General features: G+C 27.7%; 4 protein-coding genes across 6 annotated transcripts; 2 read left to right on the plus strand and 2 right to left on the minus strand.

The window, feature by feature from the left end:
- Positions 1-1028: 1028 nt before the first annotated feature.
- LOC100749229 (beclin 1-associated autophagy-related key regulator) lies at positions 1029-4245 on the minus strand. 2 transcript variants are annotated; one of them, XM_012394395.3, is made up of 9 exons: positions 3753-4245; positions 3381-3486; positions 3207-3288; positions 2902-3139; positions 2545-2726; positions 2322-2493; positions 1999-2175; positions 1800-1929; positions 1029-1712 (listed from the first exon to the last, which is right to left on the minus strand). In XM_012394395.3, the coding sequence occupies exons 1-9, from the start codon at positions 3950-3952 to the stop codon at positions 1548-1550; spliced, it is 1452 nt and encodes a 483-aa protein (XP_012249818.1). In that variant the 5' UTR covers positions 3953-4245; the 3' UTR covers positions 1029-1547. The 2 variants fall into 2 exon arrangements, with proteins under 2 accessions (XP_012249818.1, XP_012249821.1); XM_012394398.3 differs by having other exon boundaries at positions 2322-2478; positions 3753-4240.
- Positions 4246-4287: 42 nt separating this feature from the next.
- On the plus strand, positions 4288-7834 carry LOC100749344 (probable cleavage and polyadenylation specificity factor subunit 2). 2 transcript variants are annotated; one of them, XM_033324935.1, is made up of 11 exons: positions 4288-4303; positions 4849-5049; positions 5130-5289; positions 5384-5735; positions 5810-6120; positions 6199-6458; positions 6536-6721; positions 6797-7166; positions 7229-7423; positions 7487-7624; positions 7701-7834. In XM_033324935.1, exons 2-11 carry the CDS (start codon positions 4901-4903, stop codon positions 7791-7793), a joined length of 2214 nt encoding a protein of 737 aa, XP_033180826.1. In that variant the 5' UTR covers positions 4288-4303; positions 4849-4900; the 3' UTR covers positions 7794-7834. The 2 variants fall into 2 exon arrangements, with proteins under 2 accessions (XP_033180826.1, XP_003485880.1); XM_003485832.4 differs by lacking the exon at positions 4288-4303 and adding an exon at positions 4564-4691.
- Positions 7835-7978: 144 nt separating this feature from the next.
- On the plus strand, positions 7979-9869 carry LOC100740970. Its single transcript, XM_003485848.4, has 2 exons — positions 7979-8222; positions 8295-9869. Exon 2 carries the CDS (start codon positions 8410-8412, stop codon positions 9694-9696), a length of 1287 nt encoding a protein of 428 aa, XP_003485896.1. The 5' UTR covers positions 7979-8222; positions 8295-8409; the 3' UTR covers positions 9697-9869.
- A 443-nt stretch (positions 9870-10312) lies between these two features.
- LOC100749664 (NSFL1 cofactor p47) lies at positions 10313-12487 on the minus strand. The gene is made up of 5 exons (XM_012394369.3): positions 12165-12487; positions 11269-11704; positions 10904-11192; positions 10622-10825; positions 10313-10537 (listed from the first exon to the last, which is right to left on the minus strand). The coding sequence occupies exons 1-5, from the start codon at positions 12264-12266 to the stop codon at positions 10408-10410; spliced, it is 1161 nt and encodes a 386-aa protein (XP_012249792.1). The 5' UTR covers positions 12267-12487; the 3' UTR covers positions 10313-10407.
- Positions 12488-12583: the final 96 nt, after the last annotated feature.

Consider the following 12583-nt stretch of genomic DNA (forward strand, 5'->3'; position numbering starts at 1 on the left):
CCATAGAATAATTTTATCCTTGTAGTTTATAAAACGCTATAATTTTCGAAAAAACGAACACGTATAAAATTATTTAATCAAATGTAACTATGCATAATATTAATTATTCGCATAATAGATAATTTTACATTACGTTGTATTTTAAATTTAACAATTATAAGAGATAATTGGTTCTATTTTTTAATGATATTCTATAAAAAAAAGATTATTATTACAATTATTAGTAAATTGATATTACAATTAATATAAATTACATATACATATTTACTTTACATACAGCTATTCACTTTTCTCCTATATAATTATAGTTATAATTCCTTCATAATATATATATATTAAAATTAAAATACATATATAATAGGTAAAATGAAGAACATTTCATTTCCTATTCTTATGTATAATTGTAGATATTAAATAATTTGAATTGTTACTTTAAAGAAATATTTAATTAGAAAAACGTAATTTACTACAAGAATTACATATATTTTAAGGATAATATAATGGTGCATCTATGCTACATTGGTAAATTTGTGCTTTAGTAGTAATAATATATAAATCATTTTTGATTTTTACTAAATCTACATAATATATCTTCAACAACACCTCAAATACAAAATTTACTTTGATATCATATATGTTATTCTTAATTTTAACTTAATTTAATGAAAAGTCATTAATCTAATACAACCTTGCTTACATCCATATTATGTATAGTATATTGTCAGGTATGAAGTGTTTAACAGGTCATATCTTTTTCGATATATGATCAAAAATATGTGTGAAATATATATGATATGATCATATCTACATAAAAATGATAACATTTTTAAGATATGGCTTTCCTATCAGAGACATTATATCGCTTATAAAACACATTAAGTAGTTTTAAGTAACAAACTTGTTACCTGATTTGTCCGATTGTATATATTTGTAGAAAACCAAAATACTATAGACCTTAAAACATTATGTTAAAATCATGTTGTAATAACTTAGAAGTACACGGATAATATCATGATAGTAATGACACCTTTAATGCGAGGAAATATTTTATGTATATGTTAACAGATACATAATTACACAAAGTGCAGTGAGCATAAAAAAGGCAGTCGTATTAAACTCACATCTTATTAATGAATCATATTTATAAGTAAAGAATTATTGAAAATGTAATATAGTGTTCAAACTTGCTTGCTTGTACACTTACAAAATTTGTACCACAGAATTACGATCTATCATCAGCATACTGAAAGTATTTGGAATTATATTACAAATAATAGCACAAATCAGTATATTATATAAATAGTTCAAAATAAACTAATCATCAGATCTTACAAAATTTGTTATAACGGAATTAAACTATTTCACGTACCATATATGAAGTAATAAATTCATACATGTATTTACAGTACATTATACTTTTAAACATTCATTCTTCAGTATTTCACATTTTTTGGAGCATTGTCAATTTTGTGTCTTTTGCTACATATGTCCTTACATATGTACTTATGATTTGTATAAAAAGAGATTTATTAATTAAATAAAACAGTCTATTTGTTTGTTGTCCAACCACGCCAAATAGAGGCTATACTAGCTGCAGCACTTGTAACTAAGCCTCCAGCAACACTTTGATTCACTTGCATACTAGATGATTGTTGACTAATCATTGCACCAGGAATGGGAACTGCCATTTCAGGACAAGCAACATTTGGTACCTATAAAAATGAAATATTTATATAATATACATGAGACATTATAAAATGACACATCAGCTGTTAGTAAATTAATCAAAGCAAACTTACAGCTTCCCAATCCCAATTAAAAGTATCTTCCTCTTCATCAGAAGCAGAATCGTCGCTATTTTCTAAATCGGGAACTAATTGACTGTGCAATTGTGCTACAATATTTGAATCAACTTCCATTGGACCAATTCTGTCATAATACACAAATCATTAATCTATTAATGTATAATAACAATAAATAAATATAATAAATATATACCTTCCAAGATCACTAATTTCAGTATTGAGCAAGTGCATTAGATTTTGCAGAGTATGCATTGGATGTAAAACCGCAGTGTTGGTATTTTGTGTAAAACATAAATGTAATACATTACTATTGAGCCTTGCTACTTTCTTGGCAAATTTTTGATCTGACATCTCATTTCCACAAAATTCTCTGAAAATATTTAAAAAGCAAATTTTAATAACATCCTATCTTTATTGCAATGATTGATATACAAAATATTACATGTAATCCTATCTCTACTTCAATGATTCATACAAAAAATATTGCATATAAAAAATGAAATATTTTTGACATACCCATAAGCAAGTTTATATGGTAGCCTTACATTAACATAATAAGCAATAATATTAACCAACTGTGTAGCATAAGTTAAAGCAGCACTGATATTATATGCTGGATTGTGCATTGCAGTCTCTTTATTTGCACCTGGTACTCCATCTTTATTTGCTGCCACTAAAACAGATGTGTCTGATATTTATAAAATTTATTTAAAAAGTTCAAGCTAAATGGCATATGTACCCCATAAAGAATAAGCACTATAATCTCCACTTCCTGGTAAAGTTGGGGCAACTATACGATGTTGGACTTCTAGAGCATTTTCTGTATCATTTATCCATCTGCCTCTAACATATGATGTTCCAGATGCATCTGCCAGTGCACAAGTTACATCTGAACTAGCATCTTCCTCGCTACTACACAGACTAAAAACAGTTAATATTTTCTTATCAATTTTTATTGATTAAAAAATTACTTCTTCTATAAAAACAAGTAGAAAAATGTTTAATAAATAAATTTTGATCATCAATATGATCAAATATTTGATCATAAGTTTCACAATTTCTAATAATTTGTTAGATAGTTAATGGATATTATTACCTTCTACTAGGTTGCACTTTAGATAATGGAAAAATATACTGAATTAATTGTTTAGCAGCAGTTCTGATGACTTTTTTCAACTGCTGTCTTCTCCTATCTACCGCTTCTTTTTGTTTTTCTTGTTTTGCTCTCAAACCAGTAACATAACGATGTAATTTTTCTACTCGTTCTTCATGTCTAGGTAATCTAAGTGCTAACTGAGAGTTTACGTCTTTGAGAATATTTAAACGTTGATTACCTGCATATTATTAAACTTCATTTAGTCTAGCACTTTCCTAAATATTACATAATTATGTTATATATACCTCTGTTTATACTTTGCCTCGTTTCATTCACTAATGACTGAAGTAGTCTAACTCTTTCTTTACAAGTATTTATATCACATATCTACAAACACAAAGAATAAGTAAATACAATGATAGTATACAAAAATCCATATTTTTTTTATTATTGACTTTAAAATATTAAATATAAAATACCAATTTATCCCTTTGTTTATGTTTTTCAAGAGCTTTTACACATTTTTCTTCCAATTGAGCTCTGGCAGCTTTCAACCGTAAAAGTCGCAATTGTTTATCTGCAAACCTGTTCAGATACCGATCAGAATAAAATATAATATTTTAAAAATAAAATATTTGAACGTATATAATTATTACTCATATGAATTAAAAGTTTGGAAACTGATGCATCGAAACTTCATAACGAATCTTTTTCGTAATTTAGTGAGAATAAAAATTTATTTTTATACTCAACATCATTAGAAATATTTAAAGAATGTTTGGTGCCAAACAAAGCTTTAATACATAAAAATAAATGGCCAGTAAATACGTAAATTATAAGAATATATTCACCGTTCAGAATAAACAGAAGTTGAATGGATAAAATCTCCATTTTGAATACACTGCCGACAATGAAAAATTCGGCGACTATTATGGCACAGTGGGCACTTTAATAAATTCACGCTTAAACGATTTGAAACGTCTTCCAATTCTGACGAAAGCTGAAAATCTGCAGGTGCTGTACAAGAACCATCGGAACTGCTTGTCGCCATAACCAAGACCAAGAACAATAAGCTTTCGTTTGTCTGTTGTCACTCATCAGCTGATCTGCTATTTACTTGCAATCTCCCGCCACTCCGTTACATGATATTTTTATCGCGTATTTTCACTTTTATACTTATTCATACTACATACACGCGACCTAATTTCACACAAAATTTCCATATAATTCGACGAGTAATCGTTGAATTATGGAAAAAACAAACTTAAATCTCAACTTACGTATCTCATAGCTACACCGTGACTGCAATCGTCTTGAAAAAAGTCCCGTTATGCTACGAGGTAAAGAGAGAGACAAAGAATGTATACATAAATCTTAGAATGTATTTGTAAACACAGTTATGGTAAAACACACATAGATACTAATCTGAGTAATATTATGACTTTTCTTCTTTGAGATGTATCAAAATTATTAGAAAATTACTCGTTTATATTTCACTTGTGATTTTATTTAAGTTATACATTTTACATTGGTTTATAGTTATTAATTACTTTTTGCTGTACTTTTTTCTTTAACTTACAGATTTATAATTATATACTTATGAAATATTCATTGTAATTTATATAACATTGACGAAATTATTCATTTTTCTTACTATGAAATACCGGAACTTTAGCCAAAAGTCAATTGTACCGTTTGTTGATTGTTTTCTAAGCTTAAGAAAATATTTTGAAATATTTTGTTTTAAAACATTTCCATACATTTAGAAATAATTAAATTAATATTAGACGGTAATAAATGTTATTTTTTTTTTATATTTTGGCATTCTTTTAAAGTTATGAATCTATTTATAATTAATCACACCTTTATGTTAGGTTACGTTGGAAGTATACATAATGAGTTCTATAATAATTAAGAAATAAAAGCATATACTAAATGAATTTTTAGGTATTATCTATTATTTGTATATATTTTAATAAGTGAAAAAAAAACAAAGACAATGACGTCAATAATAAAACTTCACGCTATTTCTGGGGCTATGGATGAATCTCCTCCTTGTTATATATTGCAAGTTGATGAATTAAGAATATTACTTGATTGCGGATGGGATGAAAATTTTGATCAAGAATTTATAAAAGAATTAAAACGGTTGATAAATTATTATATATTATTTGAATAATTATAAATGCAATAGGAAATTTTAACTAAACAATACAATATTATTTCAGACATGTTCACCAAATAGATGCAGTACTCTTATCATATCCAGATCCATTGCATTTGGGTGCTTTACCATATCTAGTTGGGAAATGTGGATTAAATTGTCCAATATATGCTACTATTCCTGTATATAAGATGGGACAAATGTTTATGTATGATATGTATCAGGTATTTTTGATGAAAAGAATTTCAATTATTTTTTTATGATAACATAAGAAAAAATCATATACATACAAAGGACATTTGTGCTTATTTATTATAGTCCCGTCATAATATGGAAGACTTTGATCTTTTTACACTTGATGATGTTGATGCAGCATTTGACAAAATAGTTCAGTTAAAATATAATCAAAGCATTTCAATGAAAGGAAAAGGATATGGAGTTACTTTAACACCTTTACCAGCTGGTCACATGATTGGGGGAACTATCTGGAAAATTGTAAAAGTTGGCGAAGAAGACATAATATATGCTGTTGATTTTAATCACAAAAAAGAACGACATTTAAATGGTTGCGAATTAGAAAGACTACAGAGACCATCTTTGTTAATAACAGATGCTTTCAATGCTACTTATCAGCAAGCAAGACGTAGAACAAGAGATGAGAAATTAATGAGTATGAAAATAAATGCTTATGATAATTCCAGCAATAAATTTTTATAGTACTTTATATGCAATAATAATTTACAGCAAACATTTTACAAACATTACGTGGAGGTGGAAATGTCTTGGTCAGTGTAGATACAGCTGGTCGTGTATTAGAATTGGCTCATATGTTGGACCAATTATGGCGTAATAAAGAATCTGGTTTACTTGCATATTCTTTGGCTCTTTTAAACAATGTTAGTTACAATGTTGTTGAGTTTGCTAAGTCACAAATAGAATGGATGAGTGATAAATTAATGAGGAGTTTTGAAGGTGCTAGAAACAATCCATTTCAATTTAAGCATTTACAACTATGTCACAGTATGGCAGAATTAAATCAAGTTCCCAGTCCAAAGGTTAGAATATCTTTAATAAAATTATAACTTACAAACATTATAATTGAAAATACATACATTTATATACAAATACTCTAGGTTGTACTTGCAAGTACTCCAGATATGGAATGTGGTTTTTCAAGAGAGTTGTTTTTGCAATGGTGTGGTAACCCCCAAAACAGTATTATATTAACTAGCAGGACATCACCAGGAACACTTGCAAGAGATTTGGTTGAAAAGGGCGGTAATAGAAATATTACATTGGAGGTGAAAAGGAGAATTAAGTTAGAAGGACTTGAATTAGAAGAATATCAAAGAAAAGAAAAATTAAAGCAAGAGCAATTGAAACAAGAACAAATGTACGTGATTGCATAATATAAAAAATGTCTTATTCTTAAAATATCTCTTATTCCTTGAATACTTTTTTACCTTTTAGGGAGACTGCTGATGTAAGTTCTGAATCAGAAGATGAAATAGAAGTTGGTGGGGGAAGAGGAAAACACGATTTATTAGTAAAACAAGAAAGTAAACCAGGATTTTTCAAACAAAGTAAAAAACAACACCCTATGTTTCCATTTTTAGAAGAAAAAATTAAAATCGACGAATATGGAGAAATTATAAGGTATTACTTTATTAAATTAATAATAGCTATGTATAATAAGTTTTAAATATTTATATTGATTTGTATATATCATAGACCAGAAGATTATAAAATAGCAGAAACTATGCCAGAAGTGGATGATAATAAAGAAAATCTGGAAACAAGACAAGAAGATACTACTCATCATCCAGAAATACCCACTGATATCCCAACAAAATGTATCCAAGTTACACGTACAATGACAGTTAATGCATCTGTCACATATATAGATTTTGAAGGTAGATCCGACGGAGAATCACTACAGAAAATTTTAGCGCAATTAAGACCACGAAGAGTTGTACTAGTTAGAGGATCACAAAAGGACACTGAAATCCTGGCTCAACAAGCACAAAGTGCAGGTGCACGAGTGTTTATTCCAGGGAGGGGAGAAACATTAGATGCTACAACAGAAACGCACATATACCAAGTAATATTTAATTAATTTTTGTAAACCAATGTGTATAAATTAAAATGTCGCTTTTTGTTCAGGTTCGTTTGACAGATGCGCTTGTTAGTGGTTTAAACTTTTCAAAAGGAAAAGGTGATTCTGAGGTAGCATGGGTTGATGCAATGATAACTGCTCGTGATCAGATATGCCGAGATGCTGTTGCAGGTACCGAGTCAGATGATGTAATAGATCAAAGTGACAAAATACTTACATTGGAACCATTACCATTAAATGAGGTATGTATTCATACAAAAATGAAGTTTTAGTTTTTACAATATAAATGTATTTATAAATTATAGGTACCCGGCCATCAAACAACATTTATAAACGAATTAAAACTATCTGATTTTAAACAGATTTTGAACAAAAGTAATATTCCTTCTGAATTTAGTGGAGGTGTTTTATGGTGTTGCAATAATACTATCGCCGTTAGGAGGGTTTGTATTTAATATCATCAAAATATAATAATCTGATAAAATAAAAATATCTTATAGTTTAATACGATCTTTTTAGCATGAGGCTGGAAAAGTAATATTAGAAGGCTGCATTTCAGAAGATTATTATAAAGTACGCGAATTGTTATACGAACAATACGCAATTGTATAAATCATCTTTATACTAATAAATTTAAATTTAATACAAAACTACTTATTGTTTTTTTATTGTGCAAACCTTAAAAATAATTTCTAAAAAATCCTTTCAAACGTTACGTAAGGAAAAATAATAATAAAATGCAATAAATATTTTATATCTACATATGTACATGCATGATCATTTAAAAAATTGGCGCGAAAGATTACTAACCTAGCAGTTTTTATTTGGTTATCAAACGCTTGAATATATCTTTGAATCTTTAACAAATATAGATTGCAAGCATTTAAATTAATTTTCAATAATAATACAGTGTAAGAAATGGAAATTTAGTGAACAATAAGTTCAACAATTGGATTAAATAGTAAATGGGATATTTCAAGAAAATGTCAACATATTATACGTATCTCAAAGTAAAACTTTTAAATACGTTATTTTCAAGGTGTACGTAAATAAAAATTTATAAAACTCGTATAACAATAATATCTAATTTCTTAAATAAAATTTTTGTTTCAGAATTCTATTTACACCTGAGATAATCCAATTCACAAATTATAAACTGCCATATGTTTTAATTGATACAATTGTATATTATTTATATATTATTATTTATTACGTTAAATCTTGAAACATGCGAAAATACTACCAGGCTGCACTTGTAATAATTGCTGTAGTGAGTCTAATATCCTTATTATTTTATAGACATGAATATAACAAATTAAGATATGTTTTAGAAGTTTTTAATTACTTTGGTAAGCCAAATCAGAGAAGTGAAATAAACTGCACAAATAATGTGCCAATGTTTACTAAATTTGATATGAAATTTGAAGAACCACTCTCTGCTTGGCAAAGATTAGATGATGATCTATATGTTTATTCTGCATATAATATACGCGACAAAGAAATTCAAGTAATAGGTTTTGGTTCATCAAATAACATTAAGGATATGCAATGTCAAATACTATTTGAAAATGAAATTGAACCAGTTTTAGGAAGTTTTAGTTATCTTTCAATTGGTAATAATTTAAATAGCACTGACAAAAATGGAGGATATCATTTCTATTGTGCATACAAAGCAAATAAAATACCAGTAGGAATAATGTTTCTTACAAAATCTAATTTAGATGCTCACAATATACCTATATTACCAATAAAAAGCCAACCTCATAATTTAAATTATATTAATGCTGGAGTATGCATAGCACCACCATTAACAAAACCAATACAGTTATTACAAATGATTGGCTTTATACAGTTTCATGACATAATTGGCATAGATAATTTTATAGTGTACGATTTTGGTATTCCAAATCAATATAATAACAACCTTAAAGAATTATTTAAATCTCAAGATCCATATTGGAAATTTACATACACAGTAGTGCCATGGAATTTTCCTTTTCCTGCTACTCACCCTACTATAATAAAAGACTTGATACAAGCAGATTGTTTGTACCGTACATATAATAAAGTTAGGTATATCACTACATTATCTTGGGAAGAGTATATAATTTTAAGATATCATCATTCCCTTATAGATTTAATGACAGATTTTAAAAAGTCTAGAATGAAAGCAGATCGTTACAAATTAAAGACATTAACATTTTGTACACAACAAATTGATGATACAACCAATAGGAATGTAACATTCATAATATTTAAAAAACTACATTATGACTCAAGTATCCCTGATAATCAACCAATTTATATTTATAATACACTTGAAGCATTAAACAAAAATAATATGTATACACGAGATATTGGAAAAGATTTAGTTACATTAAATCGTTATCAGTATTGTCCTGGAAAATCAAATCTGGAAACAGGTACTAAAGATACTTCAATTTTAAGATTCACTGAAGATATACAGAATTCACAAATATTTCGAAAATTTATAACAGAGAATAAATTTCTATAAAATAATCACAAGTAATAATTAGATTTAATGTATCTATAAGATAATTTTAGTCTGAAAGTTATCATTAGGAAAAAGTAATTCATTTTTATATGTATTGTAAGATATAAATATAAGAATACAATATTGTATAACGTGTATATAACATGTATATAAAACTTTGTTACAAAGCAGAATGATTTAGATTTTAGTATATAGAATTCCATAATTTATGTATAAATATTTCAACTTCCCAATATTATCTTTTATATTAAATATTCTCCACCTGTTAATACATTTCTTATTTTGAATACTTTATTTATCAAAAGAAATAGTATAAAAACATTTTCATAAGTTGTTTAGCACTATGTTTAAAAGAAATTTTTATATCTTTTTTATTATATTATAATTGCTAGTTACCCACATATAAAAGATGTATATAATAAATACATATAAATCGAATGATTTTATTGCAAATTTTACAAAGGTTTTGTAATTTTATTCCATGTTAATTAAGATTTTATTGTTAGATTTATCTTCAGTAAAATATTTCTTGCATTAGCAAAAATATTATACAACAAAAACCATACTTAAAATTAAAATAAACAATATTAAAGTGCCATTCAATTACTCAAGTGTGTTGAAATGTTATTTTTAAGTGTTTCAATGTATATTTATGAATCATCTAATCAATACATCACTTAAACTCCCATAACTAAGAATCTAGAAAGACATTTATTTCAGTCGTTGAATTATTGTTGTATTTTGCAAGCCAGCTTCTTCAATAGTTTTATCTTCTGTAATCTCCTTAGTAGGATACATTGTTAATAAACTAAATTCTCTCATAGCATATTGAGGTCTCATACTACGAAGTAATTAAGGAAAAATATATTTACACATAATAAATTTGTCTATCTTTATAATAACAATATTAATTAAGAAAGGATACGTTATTATGTATTGCCTCAAGTCATTAATGGTATGAGTTAAATTAAATTGAGCTTTTACATTAGTTCCATCAGCAAGGCGAATTTGTATTGTTGTAACTGGTTTTGATTCATCTAAATTTAATTTTTGTTTTGCCTGAGATTCATTAGCTGCTTGATCTGCAAGATCTGCCGGTATTGTCATGCCAACTGTAGCTGGAGAAGGACTGAACAAAAATATTATTAAAAATAACTAAAGTGTATATAAAAAATAATTTTTGTAAGTATAGATATGAATTATATACCTTCCTAGCATATGTCCTTTACCACTGAAAGCTTTCACTTTTACTTTTGGAGGGACATACATTTCATGATGATGATCTTCCATATCAAGGCGTGCTTCAGTACCTTGTATCTCTTGACGTATCTCTGCCGGTATTTCACCCCTCTTTATAGTCTCCAGAAATTCTCTATTTTCTGGATCACTATATAAACGAAGTTCAGAATCATTTATAGTAAACCCATCTTTCCATAATTTTAAAGTAATTAGTCCAGAATTTGATTGTTGATGATTAGATGATGTAGCAGTAACGACTATAAAAAATATTTATTTCAATATAATAACTTGTTATAGAAGATAGAACAAATTTTAATAATCCTGATAACTTACTTTCAGTATCTGAACTAGTCTGACCTAATTTATACCCAGTACCACTAAAGGTATTTGGCCTTTGTTGCCCACTTGGTTTTGGTTCTACAGCAATTGATTGTCTCTGACATGATTTAAACATATCACTAACAATATCCTTTTTCTTTCCTGGTCCTAAAATTTGTTGTCCAGTATGTTCAGAACCACCAGCATAAAATGCTTGTCCTTCTTCATCTTCAGGACTACTTTCTCTATCTTTAAGATCACTAAGCATTGCAAACTTAGGCTTTGGTTTTGCTTTATCTTTCGATGATTTCCCTTCCATTTCTGATGATTTTAAGCTTCCTGTGCTTTTATCTGCAATATCAGTACGTTCCTCTTCTGATGTTGCACCTTCAGTAGGTTCATTAGACAATGAAGGCAAAGCAGGAGGATAGTAAAATGTGTCAAGAGCAACCTAAAATGTTTTATATAATTGATAAATATACTTGGATATTGATAATGACACACTTAAGAATAAACCGTAATCAATAAACTTTATTATTAAGAAGTCACAATGTGTAAAAGAATTTTCTTTATGATGACTAATCTTATTTTAGGTATAATGTCAATGACAATATTCCTAAAATATAACATCTAATAACTTTAATCACGATATTGCGACATTATTGCTATGTATGTAACGTTGTCAAACATTTTTTGGTTAAAAGAAGCCCTTAATATAGTAACAAAAGCAATGGTCCGCTTCAAAACATTAAAAAATCACGCAATGAAGCGTGATAAAAATAGGAAAATGTAATAAATTTAAGGTTACAAAGTTGACGTTGAAGATCGATAGAAAAATTAGTTATAATAATAAAAAATTATAACGTTTCGCATTAAAGTTTATAAAAGGTGTAATAAATATGCTGCCTCACCTCGAGCTGCCAATTAAATAACTCAAGATAAAATCGTGCTTCTTCAGGTTCAACCCCAGTTGTATCTATAAATTGCGAAACCAACTCATCATGGTTCGCCATTGAAAGCAAATATTACACCACTCGCAATGTATCGCAACTTACGCTTGTAATTATAGCTTAAAAAATTTCCAATATAATAATTTCCTTTGTTCAGTAATTCAACTTTACGTCAATTTCTTCAATTTACCTGTCATTCCTTCCATTTATATGGAACTGAACCGGATATATACACAATGAAAGAATCCGCGAAATGTTTGAATAAACATTTTGATTTAGTTTTAACTTTTTGATAATTTCTATAATTGTATCACATTGATATAATTCCACACATACATTTACTTTAAGTATTGTATGTTAAACATATTACTAGATATTAT

The sequence above is a fragment of the Bombus impatiens genome, unplaced genomic scaffold, assembly GCF_000188095.3.
Source record: "Bombus impatiens unplaced genomic scaffold, BIMP_2.2 scf_0083, whole genome shotgun sequence".
Classification (NCBI taxonomy): Eukaryota; Metazoa; Arthropoda; class Insecta; order Hymenoptera; family Apidae; genus Bombus; species Bombus impatiens.

Bases quoted from the DNA above. Each gene is read 5' to 3' on its own strand.
- LOC100749229 (XM_012394395.3), bottom strand. From the start codon at position 3,952: ATGGCGACAAGCAGTTCCGATGGTTCTTGTACAGCACCTGCAGATTTT. The intron at 3,289-3,380 runs GTATTTTATATT...TTGTGTTTGTAG, and splicing joins ATAAACAAAGGGATAAATTG to ATATGTGATATAAATACTTG. The intron at 3,140-3,206 runs GTATATATAACA...AATAATATGCAG, and splicing joins GAGGCAAAGTATAAACAGAG to GTAATCAACGTTTAAATATT.
- LOC100749344 (XM_033324935.1), top strand. From the start codon at position 4,901: ATGACGTCAATAATAAAACTTCACGCTATTTCTGGGGCTATGGATGAA. The intron at 5,050-5,129 runs GTTGATAAATTA...ATATTATTTCAG, and splicing joins TTTATAAAAGAATTAAAACG to ACATGTTCACCAAATAGATG. The intron at 7,625-7,700 runs GTTTGTATTTAA...CGATCTTTTTAG, and splicing joins ATACTATCGCCGTTAGGAGG to CATGAGGCTGGAAAAGTAAT.
- LOC100740970 (XM_003485848.4), top strand. From the start codon at position 8,410: ATGCGAAAATACTACCAGGCTGCACTTGTAATAATTGCTGTAGTGAGT.
- LOC100749664 (XM_012394369.3), bottom strand. From the start codon at position 12,266: ATGGCGAACCATGATGAGTTGGTTTCGCAATTTATAGATACAACTGGG. The intron at 10,826-10,903 runs GTATATAATTCA...ATTTTTGTTCAG, and splicing joins AAAGGACATATGCTAGGAAG to TCCTTCTCCAGCTACAGTTG. The intron at 10,538-10,621 runs GTATCCTTTCTT...ATTACTTCGTAG, and splicing joins TTGAGGCAATACATAATAAC to TATGAGACCTCAATATGCTA.